Consider the following 17,729-nt stretch of genomic DNA (forward strand, 5'->3'; position numbering starts at 1 on the left):
CAGTTATCAACCTGTACTGTAAGTGTTAATATTTTGGGTTATTTTAGCAAGTTTTCAGAATACTTCTGGTCAGAAATATTTTCTTTGAACCTTGATTCCCATAACAATGTGTGAATCAACAATGGTTACATCACACTGAACCATGATTTGTTCTAACTATGGGTTCAAACATTGCATTAAACTGAAAGTCAACAAGCCAAGAAACAGCTTAGCATCACTGTGTAACTCCCAATTTCTGAACTAGAACTGCTTAGTGGATCTGAGTGCACCTAACTCTGTGTTAAAGTGTCACCCCAGCACCCACCCACAATTTCCAGCCAACATGGGAATTAGTTGCAATAACAGCTACAGCATAGGTTGATAACTGATGGTTACCCATGTCATAACATCACTGCACGAATTACATGAATTATGTAATCTGTGACAGTCACCTCATGACTTGAATGATGTATAGTATGTCATCTGTGTGATGTTTTATTTATTTATTGAATTTATTTGCTGCCTGATTCCCAGTGACTCTGCATGGTTATTGTGTATATTATTTTTATTATATGTATTTATATCCTGCTTTTCACTTAGGAGTTCAAGCTGGCATAACAATGTGTGTGATCTTTTATTTATTTGTTAAATTTATATGCTGCCTGACTCCCAGTGACTCTAGGTGGTTATTGTGTATAACATTGCTATTCCATATATGATGTCACTTGTTTTCCTCTGCAGATACCCATATTGCCAGTAGTATATTCCAAAGATGACACCTTGGGATTGTTCTAAACTGAAAGGAAGTTGTCTCTGAGATTACTTCAATGTAATTATTCCTTATAATGGAAGGAAGCATTAAGAATGCATTCCCTGGTGACTGTTGTTTTGCTGAAGTATGCTGATAATCTTCACCATCAACATTTACAATTTCTCTGAAAAATCCATATTTTTATACACTTGGATGTTAGATGTTATTCAGTGCATTCGTTTACTGGTAACAGACCTCCAGTACAACTATCCCAAATTAGTAAATAACAGATACACAGGAGTCCTGAACTTTCAAAAATAATGAAAGCACAAGAACACTGGGGGAGGGGAGACCACTGGCAATTCTGATGCCCTGTAGAAAGGAGGTCTTCTGCCACCGATGTAATCAGAAGGGGAGCTTAAAGGCCCTCCAGTCCATCTCTCCAGGGTGTAGAATCTGTACCCCCTTAGATGTTCCGATCGAGGAGAATATGTGTAGCTCAGGGTTGAACTGCTGAGTTCTTGGTAGTCCCTGAATTTGGATGTTTATCTGCAGACATTTTGTTACAAGGCTAGGTAACATCAGTGCATCGTTCTCCTGCGTTACATCCTGGAGCTGCACCTTCTATCCAAAGGTTACCATGCCGATTTCCTCCCCCACCCCCGCTTTCGCTTCTCTCCCCCTATTATTCTGCTCCAGCTCATCCGAAACGGGGAAGGAGACCCTCACCTGCGGAAAGCTTCTTGCAACAACGAGCAATCCGGCCCCTCCGAGGATCCAGGGCCGTGGACGATCCGAAACTGATTGGGCGCCACCCGGAACCTCTCCGGGGAGATGCGCAGCGACTGAGGCAGCGGCCAAAGCGAGCCGAAGGGGGACGCGTCCAGCTGCGTCCTGGGGCTCAAGAACAGCAGCTCCGCCAACGTTGGATTCCAAGGGGAGACCCCCAGGACCGCCGAAATGCCCAAGAACAACCCGAGCAGCCCCATGCTCCCCATCGCCCGTCCAGCCACTCGGCTGTCGACACCGACACCTGCACCGCGCGCGTCGCGGTCCCTGACCTCCAAGAGGCTGGCTCTCCCTGGCAGCTCCCAGCCCCGCCCTCTTCATCCCGCCCGAGATGGGGACCGGGGAAAACAAGCTGCCGCGCTTGCCAAGGAGTTTCCACCGCAGAGAAAACCCCGAGCGGCTGCAGGGTCTGACGACAGCTGAAGCAGAGGGTCGGTCTGCGTCGCCCCCTTTCGACGGAGCCTCGCCCTGTTTTGCTTTCTCGCGCAGGCCGAGCGTTCCAGAAGAGCCGGGATAAGACGACGTTCGCCCCCTCCGCCCTCTCATTGGCTTCGCGAGCCCCGTTGCTCCGTTTCGCTCTTCCTGCGACGGTAGGAGACGGGACCGTCAAATGCAGAACAGGGGAAATGGCAGAAACGAATAAAAACAATACTGTAGTCTAGAATCTTCAGCGATGTTCCATCCCGCTTTTGGAAACCAATCCATATCCCTCACTGCAATTTTCGATGTCTAGATCAGAGGTCCCCAAACTGCTCAGCTCATCAACTGCTTCATGGAGTTTCAGATGGTTCATTGACCCCCAAACATTTATTGTATGTAAATACTTTAAGAAGTATTACTTTAACTAATAGTACTACGAATAACGGATAGTCCCATCAACTCTTGGGGAGCCCTGCTCTAGACTTTCCTTGCACACTCTTCGCAATGGAAGTATATTTGCAGAATTGTATACAGTAAGAGGTCCAGACAAACTCTTGCTCCATCTGTAAATTCAGTGCTACTTTTTACCACAAATAAACAAAACATCTTTTGGTGTATTGGTGGGTTTGTGCGCTGGCAGTTCTAGTAGACCAGTGTTGTCCAAACTTGGCCACTTTAAGATGAGTGGACTTCAACTCCCAGAATTCCCCAGCCAGCATGAAGTCCACTCATCTTAAAGTGGCCAAGTTTGGACAACACTGTAGTAGACGGTGCAGTAGGCACGTTGCTGTGTTAATCAAGTTGCTGTGTTAATCAAGTTAATCAGTTGCTGTGTTAATCAAGGTGCTGCATCCTAATGACATTTTTTTCCTCATCCCATCAGCATATTAATGTCCATTTGAATACTGCTTATTAAAACAAAGACAGAAGGACTGTAGAATTGGCACAAACCAAGAAGCCCATCTCACGAATGCCTGTACATCCCATCATATTAAGCATATTGCTCCCTTTTATACTGATGTTATCGTACCAAGTGATAGGTTATAAAATGTACATACTACAAGTTGTGCTGTATAAATAATATGTGATGCTTCAATTATTTGTTTTTATTCTTGGAGTGATAAATTATGTGTCATCCATTTGGGGTCAACTCTTAGCAACCACATAGATAAATTTTCTCCAGGACAGTCTGTCCCCAACCTGGTTGTTCATGTCATCTGAGGGGGAGCCCATCACTACTGTACATCTTGAATACCAGAGCTAATGGGTTTCTGATTTTTATTTCATTTTGAATTGTGAATAAATAATCACCCCTTTTTTCTTTATAAGATATATTTTACAACCAAAGCAGACCCATGCTTTTAATGGGGACGTCACAGCAGATTATGTCCTTTAAACACTATCTAATTCTGCCCCTCTATTATTGCATACATGCCCAAATATATTATCGATCACAATCACACTAACATACATTGTTAGCATTTTTAATTTATAAACCTATCCATTCTGTGTAAGGAAGACTTATCAGGTCTTTCTCAGATAACTGGAAAGGGTATAGAATTAAAGAGTGGAGGCAGCTGAGATGCTGGCAGCTCCTGAGCGCTACAGGTTGATTGCACTTTTGTACGGAGATATAGATGATCTCTACAGGCCCTGGAGGCGGGTTCAGAAAATAAAATGCCAATCCCTTAGGTGGAAGAGTCATGCCATTGCTTCAGGTGGAAGAGTCCTAGCATTTCTATCAGAATGGTATATACAGCTTACCTTCCCCATATACCATTCTGATAGATTCTAAATATTCCACAAACAGGGAGCCAATGAGTAGATCAGCATCTTCAATCCTCTCTGGATACAGAGAGGACACAAGATTGCCCAAGCTGTTCTCCTTACAATTGTTCCTCACGAGGAGACCTCAAGACAACAGTCTCCAGAGGGTAGGAGAATCAGGAAATGAGAGAATTTGCCATAATTGCTCCAGCAAATGAAGCAATTTTTAAAGGACGCTAAGTTCATGCTTCCCTTGCTAACCATTTTTGGAAATTGCCTATTAACTGCTTCAAAGAAGTTAGACTTCAAAGTGACAAGGTAGCAAACACCGGGTGTGTGCCTTCAATCCTTAATATAAGAAAATGAAGATGTATCTTTATACTCTTTAAGAATTTAAAATAAACAGCAAAGAGCAAGATAAGGTTTTGGCTTTAGAAAGTTTTAAATGGATTAAAAGCTCAGAAAATGTTGGAATATTGGATGTTGAATATTAAGACTTTGAAATTAATCTTAAAGAATAAATGCATTTTTGTGGGAAAGAAAAACTGTTTTTGATATTGAAGACATAACAAAACAAGTAACTTATAATGTTCAAAGATATTTTGGGAACTTGTTCTTTTTAAAGGAGAAATTATCCCTCTTTGTTATGTTAAATTTTAGACTTTAGTCTTTAGTCCCATGATACTGGGATTATTTTATATTTGCTAAATATGAATTTGTTTATGGTTAAGAGTTGAGATATGGAATGTTTATTTGAATGGGATATGTTGCTATTTGGGACGGTTCTCTTTGGAACTGTTGGCATTTAGAATAGAAAAACGTTGTGTATTGGGTCTGCTTACAGTTAACAGGACGTTTAAGCTTTTTTTCCTTACAGTTATTCTAAAAGAAGGGATATTTGTGAGCTGTTTTTTTAAAAAGGAGAAATGGTCCCTCTTTATCATGTTAAACTTTAGTTTTTTGTTTATACTAGGATACCAGGACCACTTTATGCCTTTTAAATATGGTTTTGCTTATAGCTAAGAGTTGAGATGTATCATGTTGAGTTTTATATATTAAAGTGCAATTAATGTTAATTAATATTATTATTTTAGGGCTCTGTTTGGACTTTTTGCTGACACCTGGATTGGAGAAGACATTATTTACTGGATTTGCCTATAGTTAAGAAATGAGTTATAGGATGAAGGGTTTTATATCTGTTAATTGAGAGGAGGTGAAGAGATTATGAAATTGTTTATACTTGTGATGAAGGTGGGAAGTTGCTTTCTTAGCATTTTTTTTTGCTTTTTTGCACTTTTTTCTTTTCTTTTTTCTTTTTAGTTTGTATTATCTTTTATTGTTATAACTAAAAATTAATAAAATTATTATTTAAAAAATTCCTTCCTGCAGGAATACTGAGCACCAGGATCAGGATAGCTCCTAAAGATAATGTACATTCTATAATAATCAAGAGTCCTTATGGTCCTTGAGTTCAATTCCCAATAGAGGGTTCTCTGTAGGAAAGATCTAACTATGTATGTCTGAGAATTCCTGGTAAGCATGGAACTTATTATGTAATCACTACTGAAATCTTGTCAAGAAAACTGCAGGAACTAGTCCAGGCAGTTGTCTGGAGTCAACACTGACTTAACAAGAACAAAAAAACACAACCAAAAAACCCTCAATACCTAGAGACAAGCAAGCAAGCAGGATTGTCTTGTGGAGGAATGATTTTGGGCTAGAACAAAAGCAAGAGCTATACTATTTTTAATTGCTTTCTACTGTATTTACGTGGGGAAGAGAGAGGGTTGTTTGTTTGTGTAGCCTTCAAGTCACTGTGACTCCTGGCAACTGCCTGGATTAGCACCTGCAGTTTTCTTGGCAAGATTTTCCAAAGTGGCTTGCCCTTGCTTTCTTCTTACGGCTGTGTGAAAATGACTGGCCCAAAGTCACTCAGCTGGCTTTGTGTCTAAGGCTGGATTAAAATTCACGGTCTCCCAGTTTCCAGCCTGGTGCTTTAAACACTACATTAAACTGGCTCTTGGAGAGGGATGAGGAAGCTCTAATTAGGGTAATTATAGTTAGAGGGAAATATGGCATCAGAGGAGCAAAACATCAAGTAACAAGAGAGGTGAGATATTTTGTGCCTCTTTCAGTTACTCCCTTGCCCGGATGCATGTGATAACAATAACAACTTGTCTTGTTAGTGTTAATTACTCCATACCAACTTGTTAAATAATAATTAATAAGGTATTTGTCATCTATGATTCCACTGTGAATGAGAAGGATTACCTGGAGTGTGTAATTGGACAGTTGGTGGTGAGCAAGGATGTTAGTTTCTTCCACTTCTGCCCCCGTAGATGTTCAGCACAGCACAGTTGCAGGGGGTCAGGGAGTGGAAGATGCTATAATCTTTTCCTCTCTCCAGGCTTCCTCTTTATTCAAATGCCAGTCTAGACTGAGGATTCTGCCGGTATATTACCTATCCCTCTGCCCACCAGCCTTTTTACTTGAGCTGACAGATTTTCTTGATCCATTTCCGTTGGGTTTTAGGCCTGGTTTTGGCACTAAAACTCCCTTGGTCACCCTGTTATGTGATCTTTGCCAGGAGAAAGGCAGGAGAGAACAATAGTTGATTCTCCTGGATCTCACAGTAGATTTTGATACCATCAACCAATTATTGTGAGAACATGCAACTGGGTTGTGTGAGAATGTGAGACTAGGCTGAAGTTGCCATAACCTAAAAATAGAAGTGGCACGAATGCAGAAAGGACAAAAGCAGGAATCTTGTCAAAAGAACCCTTCTGAAGATAGATAAGAAAGGGTCAAGTCATTAAGGATCAAAGGAGAAATGTCATCAGAAGATGGACAAAGAAGGCTGGGTGGTGAGCACACAGAACTGCCCCCCCCCCCAAGTCATTGGCAGCTACTAGACTTGTGGATCAACAAAGCAAGTAGGCAATAAAAGGGGACCTAAAGCCTGCACACTCTTTGATTCATTCTGGATCCAGACTTGGTGGCTTCCATCTCTCTAAGCTACTGATTGGACAGCCAAGTTGAAAAGGATGTGGGAATGAGAATGTGAGTATGAGAGAGCAAATGTACATTGTACAGTAACCAGTAAAGTTTAGCTGTGACTTTGAATTCAAAGGTCTCCACCTACAGGTAGCCCTTGGTTAACAACCACTCGTTCAGCAACTGTTCGAAGTTACAACAGCGCTGAATGAGTGGTACTTATGACTGGTCCTTGAAGTTCCAGCCATCCCAGCACCCCCACAGTCATGTGATCATGATCTGGGTGCTTGGCAACTGGCTTGCACTTATGATGATTGCAGTGTTTGGTGGTCACATGATCACCATTTATGACCTTCTCTGGTGGCTTCCCACAAGCAAAGTCAATGGGGGAAGCTGCCAGGAAAGGTTGCAAGTTGTTCCTGTAAGTCATTCCCACTCAGCCATTTCCCTGTGTGCCCTCCTGCCTTCTGCAGCATCCACCCCCTGCCCGGCTGCACTCCCACCGGGCTGCAGCAGCCACCTGCATGCCCTCCCACTCTCTGGAGCATCCACCCTGCACCCAGCCACACTCACACTCATGCTCACACTTGCACCACACCAGCCACTTACCTGTCTGCTGGCCTGCTTGTGAGCCACCCAGAACTTGTGACTTTCTGCTGGTTTCCGCATTGACTTTGCTTGTTGGCGGCTGGCAGGAAGTCACAAGGAGGCCCTTCCTTAATTACCCATGATTCTTGCTTACTGATGGTAACAGGGACTGCCGGGACTGCTATCACTAAGTGATGTGGTCATGTGACATCACGCTTTATGACCGCATCACTTAGTGATGGAAATTCTGGTCCCAATTACTGTCATTAAGCCAGGACTACCTGTATTCCATCAGAATCTTACTTGCCTGAGTGTTTGGTTAACAGTGATTTGCATGTGTTCCTAATTATTTCCTTGCTGTTGACTAGGGCTGTGTGTCTCATATGCTCTAGCTGCACTATCTGGAAAATCCTGGTAGAAATCAATAGGGCTGCAAGATCCATGTGCCTTGACAGGCTGTGTGTGTGCAAATGAGTCACCATAAGCCAAATCTGGGTGTGCATGTAATATTATCCTTCTGGCAAGGTTATCCAGGTAGGTGTGGGTGGAACAACTTTACAGTAGTTTCATTTATATCTTGGTGATCATCTCCAGAGTGATTCTGGGGGATTCCTGCTCAACCCTGTGGCAGTTATTCCCCAGAATCTACATGGAACTGCTATGTGAGACCATACAGAGATGGAGAGTAATATGTCAATATCATCAGTATGCTGATAACACCCAGCTCTTTTTTGTTGGGTCCAGGTGAAGCAGTGAAACTGAGGAATCAATACTTGGCCCAGTGGTACTATCTAGCCAGTTTGGCACAGTTTGTGAGACCTGCTGGTTGTTAAACTACTATACATTACTGTTAAATCAAAAACTCATATTTTTCCTGCTGTACTTGGACAAGTTGACTTATCTAGGCACAGCAGAAGAGAAAACCCAGAGCATGTCTGACCAAGATTAGACTTTGCATGCACAAAGTAGAGCCTTGACAAGATTGTGCTCTGGGCTTTTGGGACAGCCAACTTGTCCAACCAGAGTGGGAAAAATGTGAAAAAATTACTTCTAACTCTACTGAAAAGATTGGGACTTAAGCACACAATGAATTTAATTTCTATTGAGTCCTTTTAAACAGTCCTTTTGATATGCATCATTATGATTTATGGATGATTCATTCAATAAGAATCTGGGCACAAAATTGTGTAATATAAACCCATTTTTAAGCAGAAGTAGGGTTTAGGATTACGGGTGATACCTCTTAAGTAGTCAAGCCTTTAAAATTGTTTTAATTATCTATGCACAATATCAGTAATATTAAAAAGAGGAGTTAGAAAATAATCTTTATGCATTCATACTTTCATCATCCAGGAATATCAAGCTATTTCTCCTTCTGTCTTCAGTTCTCTGAGTAAAACAACCAGGACCAACCCTTTTATTATCCAGAAGTGTCATCTAAACTCAAAGGGAATTTTTGTATTGGAGATGATTTTCCTGACAGACTTACATTCCAAAACCACTGCAATTCTCAAGGGTTTCAATGTAACTTTAGTTAAACTGTATTGTTTACAGCAGGTACCTGAATTTGTGATATCAAGGTTTCTATTTGAAATGTTAGTGATTTGTGGTATCACAACACTCCTTACTGGTGTTTTGTGACCTGCTGTGTTTTTAAAATTTTTGTTGAATACAGCTTTTAAAAAGATGTGATGGTATGTCCTAATTGTCAATTACTTTGAGATTTGTAATTTTGAAAAGATAACTTGTAATTTATTGTTGGAATTGGGTTGTTGTGTTAGCAAAATTTGAGAGTTTCTGATTCTCCCCAGTTAGGATTCAGTCCGGCAGAAGATCAGACACAAAAGTACCAGCTGAGATTTTAAAGTTTTATTGAAAGCTTGCCAATAGGGTCAGCTGGGGTCTCCCCTTAAGACAGAGAAGAACCTGAGTCACACCCAAAGAAGAAGATTTTATACATGTTTCTTACAAAGAGATACAGCAATTAACAAATGACTGGCTGATCACCTCCTCCCACATCTCCACGGCCTCAACACTCAAGGAGACAGGATGTCTGCCTAAAGCCCTCCAACATAACAGAAATGAGGGAAATGTGTGAAGGTTCATGAACATCACTTTCCTTGTTATCCCTTTGGTTTTCAAATGTAAGGAAATAAATATGAGAGAAACTGGGAGCCCTTTTTCATATGGTTTCAGTTGTCTCATTTAGATAACACCCCTGCTCTGGCTGCAGGATTGGACTAGATAAAGGCCACCAAAATGAAGCCTGATCCATAGAGCTGCTGTTAGTAGATGGTTTATCTGCCCAGAGGTTTAAGTTTCAACCTGTTCTGGATGGGGCTGAAGTTCTCCTAAAGGATCAAATTCATAGCTTCATTTTTGACATTATAGGCAGTAGTAGCCTCTGTAGAGTGAAACACCTTTCACTGGTTTAGGCTGGTGTGCCAGTTATGGCCCTACTCTTACCTCACAGTGAGAATCTAGGCTTTGGTAATTTCTGACTTAGATTACTGCAATGTGCTGTAAATAGGGCTGCCTTTGCATTGGGCAATATGAACATATCACACCCATTCTTTGTGATCGTCACTGTTCCCAGTTTGTTTCTGGTCCCAATTCAAAGTGTTGGTTTTAACCTATAAAACCCTTAATAGTTTGGACCATAGTTCTGAAGGAAAGCCTCTTCTCATATGTTCCTAGCTATACTTTAGGGTCATCTTCAGAAGGCTAACTCAAGGTGCCCTCCCATAGAAAGGTATGGCTGATGGCTACCCAGGAGCAGGCTTTGTCAACAGTTGCGTTTCTGAGTTTGGAATGCCCTTCCCAGTGAGATATGCCTGGCATCATTTTTTTCTTAGCTATTCATTACTGGGAGAATATATTTTTATTTTCCTAGGCCTTTTAATAATAATGCTGCTGTGATTTTTAACCCTTGGTTGCTGCTGTTTGGGGTTATTGTTTTGTTACTTTATTCCTCATATTTGATATTTTCTGTATATTTTATATAAAATTTAAAGTACATTTTTATTAATTGTAAATTATTGTTTTATTGCTAATTTTTATTTGATTTTTTGGTGATATTTTTAAATAAGCAGCCGTATACAAATATTTTAAATAAATATAATTTAGACATAATCATGAAGTTTTTCCATAAAAATAAAATAAAGTAAGGGTACCTAGCAACTTGCACTAAATTCTAACTATTGAGTTACAATAAATCTGGATTTTAAATCTACAATTTGTATACACACACGCACGTGCACACACACAGATACATTTGTTTATAGAAATGTACTTAATTCTGAAAGCTGAACAAGTAATAACTAAAGTTCATATTCAGATAGAAAGACATATAAATATATATACTGTATGAATGTTGCACTGAACTGAGATGTGTAGGAAAAGAATGATATAAACAAAGTTCAGTTATAAGCCCACATAAAGATCTTAAAACTTACTATCCCTAAATATACATTATTACAGGTACATGAGTTACATTTTTCTGAAAAACAAGCAATCTGGAAATGTTATCTGCAGCTAATTGTTCCGAATTTATAAGCAGTTCCGAATTAATACAATTAATTTACTAAAATTAAATGAGTGTCCTCATCATACAACAGTAACTGTTTCTTGTAGCATAAGCTTACTCCTCATTTCTTCAGATAAATGAACTTTAATCAATTGCTTAGCCACAAGCAGTAAAATATCTGGAAAATTAGGTTAAATGGAGAAAATAACACACTGTTAGGAGTGTCTGGCATCCATACAAATGCCCTGTAATGCACATTTTTATGGACCAGATGTGATATTTTGTATTACGAAGAAAAGAGGCATGTTCACTCATACATTTTATTGCAGCTAAAATGTAATGTATATTTTAATAACTCAGAATGGAAATTCTATCACAGTAATTAGAAGATGTCAATATGTCACATATAAATCTTTGAACAATGAATCTGTCTGCTAGGAGATAATTGGTAAAATTTAACTGTACATTTATGTGAGCTGGCAAAGTTGAGCAAATGGAGTTTATATATTTTCACAGACTGTTCCAGTAAAGCTAATCCCCACATACTTTTGATTGGATAGGGTTCATGCCCAGGATAGGCCTGCGTTCTGTTATGTTTATTGCTATGTAAAATAAGTATTTCTTCATATTGATTTTTTTCAGCCTTTTTCATTTTATCATCAAGATAAGAACTTTGCACAAGCACCTCCAAAATCTCTATTTTAAAGATCTCCATTGGGCTTTGTGCATAGAACATTTAAAGAGCCACTCTGAATGTCTTAATTTTTGACTGCTGTTCTCCACTCTCATATTAACAACGAAGATATGGTCAATTGCTTTCTATTTTTGTTATCGTTCCCTATCCAGCTAGAGGCCTGTTAAGCCTCCTACTGGTAATACAACCATCACTCCTAGCTGGATGATAGGTGTTGCAGTTCAAAACATCTGGATTGCACCAGTTTTGGGAAAAGCTTCTCCTGCTTGAAAGGATCTCAGGAGGCAAGGAAGGAACCTCCGAGTGGTGCCCCTGGTAACAGCAAATTTATTTATTCGCTGGCTAATCCTTCCAACCCAGAATGCAGGAAATGTCTCTTGAAAACAAAGGGCTCTTCTCAGGGCCAATTTTAATAATGGCCACCATGAATATTGAAGGCATATCAGCAGATAAAGAAGTTTTATTAAGCAATTTCTGCAAGACCAGTAAGTGTGATATACTCTGTGTGCAGGAAACTCATTGAGGAATTTATCAACGGCGTCCCCATTCAGTAGCTATTGAGAGACCAAGTGAACAATATGGCAGTGCTATTTTTGTCCATCCTGATTTGATACTATCCTCAACGGCTCTTACAGAAAAAAATGACATTGAAATACTGTCAGTTGAATTAAATAATTGTGTGGTTACTTCAGTGTATAAGCCCCCGGATATACCGTTTAGTTTTATTGAGCCTGGGAATTTCCGCTCACAAAGGATTAATTTTATTCTTGGTGATTTTAATAGTCACAGTATTAATTGGGGATGTGGCAAAACAAATAGAGATGGGAAGAGGTGGAGTTGTGGTCGGAGACTAATGCCTTTACTTTAATCCACAATGCCAAACTTCCAGCCTCCTTTAATAGTGGTAGGTGGAGAAGAGGATATTGCCCTGACTTGATTTTCGTGAGTAATAATCTCAGAAATCAATGTATCAAGATGGTTTAGGACCCAATCCCCCACTCGCAGCACAGACCATTAACATGTCAGGTGCATTCTGTTATTAAGCTAAGAAATGTTCTGTTTCGACGTCACTTTAATTTTAAAAAAGTGAACTGGAGGGACTTTTCTGATGTACTTGATTCTGAATTGCGAAATATTAAACCAATTCCAGAAAATTACAACCTTTTTGTTAAAGCTGTAAGTTATGGATCCAGAAAATCTATTCCAAGAGGGTGCCGAACTCACTTTGTACCAGGGCTCTCTCCAGATATTATGCTTCATCTTAATAACTATGTCAGAATGTTTGAAGAAAATCCATTCTCCAAACAAACAATTGAAACTGGCGATAATATAATGTCATTCCTTGCAGAATCCCAGAGGGACAAATGGAAGGCCACCCTGGAGTCAATTGATTTGACAAAGAACAGCCAGAAGGATTGGAAACCTTTAAAACATCTGAATAATGATCCAACAAACCCATGCCAATATAAGAATGTCACAGCAAATCAAATAGCCCATCAGCTGTTGCTAAACGGCAGGGTTAAGGAGAGACTTAAGAAATGCAGGCCCCCAAGGGCAAAGGAAGGGGAGGCCAGTGTACTGACCTCACCCTTTGATAGAGAAGAACTGGAAACAGCAATTCATGAGATGAAGAATGGTAAAGCCGCGGGACTGGACAATATTCGTGTTGAACAAATAAAAATTTTTGGAGATTTTGCCAAGCAATGGTTGTTATCACTTTTTAATGCATGCGTGGCCTCAAACTATATTCCAAAGATTTGGAGGAAAGCCTGGGTTATTGCACTTTTGAAACCTGGAAGAGAACCGAATGACCCAAAGAATTTTCGCCCAGTTTCCCTCCTTTGCCATCCTTTTACACTCTATGAGAGTTAAATTTCTATTTCTATTAAATAGAAAGTTTCCTGTTATTGAACCTGTTCTTATTCCCTAAGAAGCTGGTTTCTGGCCAGGGAAGTCCTGCACAGGCCAGATACTTAAAACTCGTTCAGCATATAAAGGATGACTTTCAATTAGGTCTAATTATGGGAGCTGTTTTTGTGGATTTATCTGCGGCTTATGACAGTTAATCACAGGAAGCTTCTCTTGAAATTATATAATATCACACATGATCTTGCTCTGACTAAATGTATTGAGCCAATACTTGAAAATCTACGATTCGTCGTCGACTTCCAGGGAACAAAGAGCCAGTGGAGAGCCCAGCGATATGGCCTTCCACAGGGGAGTGTTCTTGCCCCCCTGTTATTTAACATATATACCAATGATCAGCCTGTTGGTCCTGATACATTGTCTTTCATCTATGTTGATGATTTGGCACTTACTGCTCAGGGAGCTAACTTCGAGGAGGTGGAGGTTAGGCTTACTCTGGCTCTTAAGAATATGTCAGAATACTATAACGAGAATGGACTAAAATGTAATCCATCAAAAACGAATGTCTGTGCATTCCATCTCAAAAACAGGCAGGCCAGACATAGACTTGATATTATCTGGGATGGAGTGAGTCTGGCACATTATGAGACACCATGTTACCTTGGCGTCACACTGGGCCAAACATTAACTTTTAAAAGACACTGTTGCAATTTAAAGCAAAAGATCTCCACCCATAATAATCTCAGAAAGTTGGCTGGAACTATCTGGGGTGCCCATCCCATTACTTTATGAATGGCTGCCCTTGCATTATGTTACTCAGCAGCAGAGTTCACCTGCCCCGTTTGGGGCCAGTCTGCGCACTCTATACATGTGGATAGGGCGCTTAGTGATACATGTCGCATTGTCACTGGATGTCTGCACCCCACTCCACTTGATAAACTGTATATCTTGATGGGAATAGCCCCGCCAGGTGTTTGAAGGAGTGTGGCACAAGACATGGAATATGGAAAGGTGTTATATGATCCGGCACACCCATTATTTGGCCAAGTACCTCCTACAAAAAGATTGAAATCAAGAAGGAGCTTTTTAGACTGTGCCGAGGAGATTGTTACCACACCTCAAACAGAATGATTAAAAAGATGGAAATCTCAAGCAAAACATCTTTATGATTGGATAGAACTGCTTGAGGAGTTGCCTGGAGGTTCAGAGGAGGAGTGGACGGTTTGGAGATATTTAAACAGACTGTGCACTGGTTTGGGTAGAACTAAAGACCATATGGAAAAAATATGGACAAGAATATTTACTGCGAATGTGGCGCTATTCAAACAACTATCCATCTTTTACAGTGTCCCTTGGGGCCGACATGCACACAGAATGACTTGCTGGTCGGAAATACTTTTGCCATCAATGTGGCCTAGCATTGGGCAAGAATTATACAAATCTATACTTTTATTAAAGTTTTTAATTTTTTAAATTTAGATTAATAATTTCCCCTTTTCTAGTTCCTGCATTTCTGACACGAGATGAGATGAGATGAGGATTGGATGGACAATTTTTATGAATTTATTCAGGGGAAGCAGAAATTCTCCAACAGTTTCTCAAAGACTACTCTGTTCCTTAGCATGCTACTGAACAACTATAATCAGAAGAATTTCCTCATATTGTCACTCCTTCAAGCACTGGGTCAAGACTTTCAGTGTGTTGTTGGCTTGGTTTGGGGTACAGTTATATAACTGGCTATCATCAGCATATTTTATTTATTAAAATTTACTGTGAATATTTTTATACCATCCACTCCCAAGATTCTGGGCAATATATAATAAAACATTGATGTAAGATATTCCATCAAAGGACTGTATTCTGTACATAAAGTTATCAGTGAAAACATAATAGAAAAATGGTCACCCCCATAGTCAATGGCTAGGTGTCAAGAGAGTTTAAAAAAAAAAGTTTTCGGTGCCTTCCCGAACAGCAGGAATGAAGGGGCTATCATCTTAATGGAAGAGCAGACCTTCCACAGGGACTGCATAGGTTGATATACATAGAAATAAACACTTTTCCAGAGACTATGTAATATTAGGTAAGTTAATGAACATTTGGGATAAATATAGAAAAAAAATCCCCAGTCTTCTCCCCTACTGAATGTCTACTTTTATGATGAAGAAAATACTAAGAAATTTGTTTAATGGAAAGACATTAATCCGTTTAGTTTACAGGATTTTATTATTACTATGACAAAATTAAAATCTCTTGAGTCTTTTGATAGACGATGCTCCTCAACACTCAACTGGTTTAAATACTCTCAGAAAAGCAGAAAAACAAGAGAATTAGGGAAATATTGAGGAATTTGCCTGAATTTGAAAATCTTACAGTCCATAATACTGAACATTTGCTGGACACAATTTTAATCTGTTAGTTGATATATGATTCAGAACCTCAACAAGATTGTATGATCAAATGGCTGCAAAATTTGAATACAGTTATTGTAATGGTATGTGGGAATGACCTTGGGAGACAGGGCAACAAGATGCAACCAAGGGGACAGTCAGATAAAAAGTAGCTTAGCCTGCAGCAGGAATGTGGGTAGGGCAAGATGCTCAGAAGAGACTCTCCCTAAGTTTTGGGCTATAAAGGGGACAGGGGGAAAGAAGTGTAACATTCACGCAGTTACAGCGGGCCTCTCACGAGTGAGGGGAAAGAAGACACCAAACTGATTCTCCTTTGAGGGGGATGAGAGTGCCCAGACCGGAGTCTGGAAACCTCTTTTATTGAGTACATCAGAGGGATGGGTTAGTACATCAGAGGGCTGGGTTAAGCATATATACGTCACACTACCTAATACAAGCCCATAACCATATATGATAATACATGAAACACAAGGGATCATGTGCTCCGATTGAGCACGTGACAAGCTGCGGGGGCTTGCCTCCTGAAATTTGAGGCTTTTCCCCAGGTTGTTGCTGGTACTTTCCATGCTAGCTTCCTTGTTAGTGTACGACTGATTTTACTAGTCTGCACTAACAGAAATGCCTAGCATGTGATGGGGTGTTATAATGCAACAAAGAAGTATTTTCAGACTTGCAAGATTCTGTTAATGTAGCCTTACAATAAAGTAGAATTACCATATTTTTCTGTCAATAAGACGCCCCCATGTACAAGACGACCCCCACTTTTCCAACCCAAAATTAAGAAATCAATATTTTAAAGATAGTGCAGAACACATTTTTATTTAGTAATTAGATAACATTTACCTGATACACTCGGTGGGAGGAAGTCCAAACCATCTCTCTGCAGCTCTATTTCTATGCTGATTACATTCAATCACGAGTGAAACTGCTGATAGCTTGTCTCTGCAAAGAGACTTCCTGTAAGTGGTTTGTTCAGCATCAGCTGACGTCAGTTACATAAGGCTCGTGATTGAAGGAAGTCTGTCTGCAGAGACAGTATGGGCAGTTTCACTCGTGATTGGAGGCTCGTGATTGGAGGAAGCCTGTTTGCAGAGTCAAGCTATTTCAGTCGTGATTGGAGGCTAGAAATAGGAGGAAGCCTGTTTGCAGAGACAAAGTATGGGCAGTTTTGCAACCGCGCGGTTCTCTCCTCGGCTTACTTCCTTGAATAAGACGCCCTTCAATTTTTAGTGTAAGGATTTTAGAAAAAAGTATCGTCTCATAGTCGGAAAAATATGGTAGCTCATCTGGTCATGTTTCCTGCCTATCTTGATGGTGGATATCAATCTTGCAACTCTCATACTCTCTTCCAGAGAGAGGAATTTTAGGAATGGCCTCTGATCCCCAGGGGACTCTGCTATCCACCGAGCACCTCGCAGCAGTGTTGTTGCAACACCAGCAGTAGGTAGATGCACAGGTGACCAATTTGCAGAATTCCATGACACAACTAACACGACAGCTGGGGCAGAATTTGCCTCAATGACAGCAGCACAACTTGTGGCTCAGTCAATGCTATTGTGTTCTCATAGGAGCTTGCCAGAGAAGTTTGGAGGGGACCAGGATCAATTCCAGACATTCACAGCTCAATGTGAAATATTTATGGCAGGCAGACTGGTGGACTTTCCCACTGATTGCACCAAAGTGACATTTGTGCTAAGTTTGCTGAAAGAAGCTGCAGCTAAGTGGACAATACCATTCATTGAGGGGAACAATCTGGTGCTGGACAACTATCAAGACTTCATGTGTAAACTCAGAGGACACTTTGGGGATCCCATACAATGCATCACTGCTAGTCAAGAGATTCAAAACCTCAAGCAGGGACAGAGGAGAATAAGGTCATGTACTTTGAACTTTAAATTACTTGCTGGAGACATAGGATGGAACAACTTAGCCCTGAATGACCAGTTC

General features: G+C 40.3%; 1 protein-coding gene across 2 annotated transcripts in view; it reads right to left on the bottom strand.

The window, feature by feature from the left end:
• HEXB (hexosaminidase subunit beta) overlaps positions 1-1,728 on the bottom strand; it is a 36,605-nt gene extending 34,877 nt beyond the window's left edge. Inside the window, exon 1 of one of the 2 annotated variants that reach the window (XM_088130151.1) lies at positions 1,460-1,728. In XM_088130151.1, coding sequence (XP_087986277.1) covers positions 1,460-1,728 — 269 coding nt within the window. The remainder of the gene's footprint in view (positions 1-1,459) is intronic. The other variant, XM_025165526.2, reaches the window with a different exon arrangement.
• Between the last annotated feature and the right edge of the window lie 16,001 nt (positions 1,729-17,729).

The sequence above is a fragment of the Python bivittatus genome, unplaced genomic scaffold (assembly GCF_059951505.1).
Source record: "Python bivittatus isolate LINGU-HERP-01145 unplaced genomic scaffold, Pbiv_v1 ctg000850_np1212, whole genome shotgun sequence".
NCBI classification, from domain to species: domain Eukaryota; kingdom Metazoa; phylum Chordata; class Lepidosauria; order Squamata; family Pythonidae; genus Python; species Python bivittatus.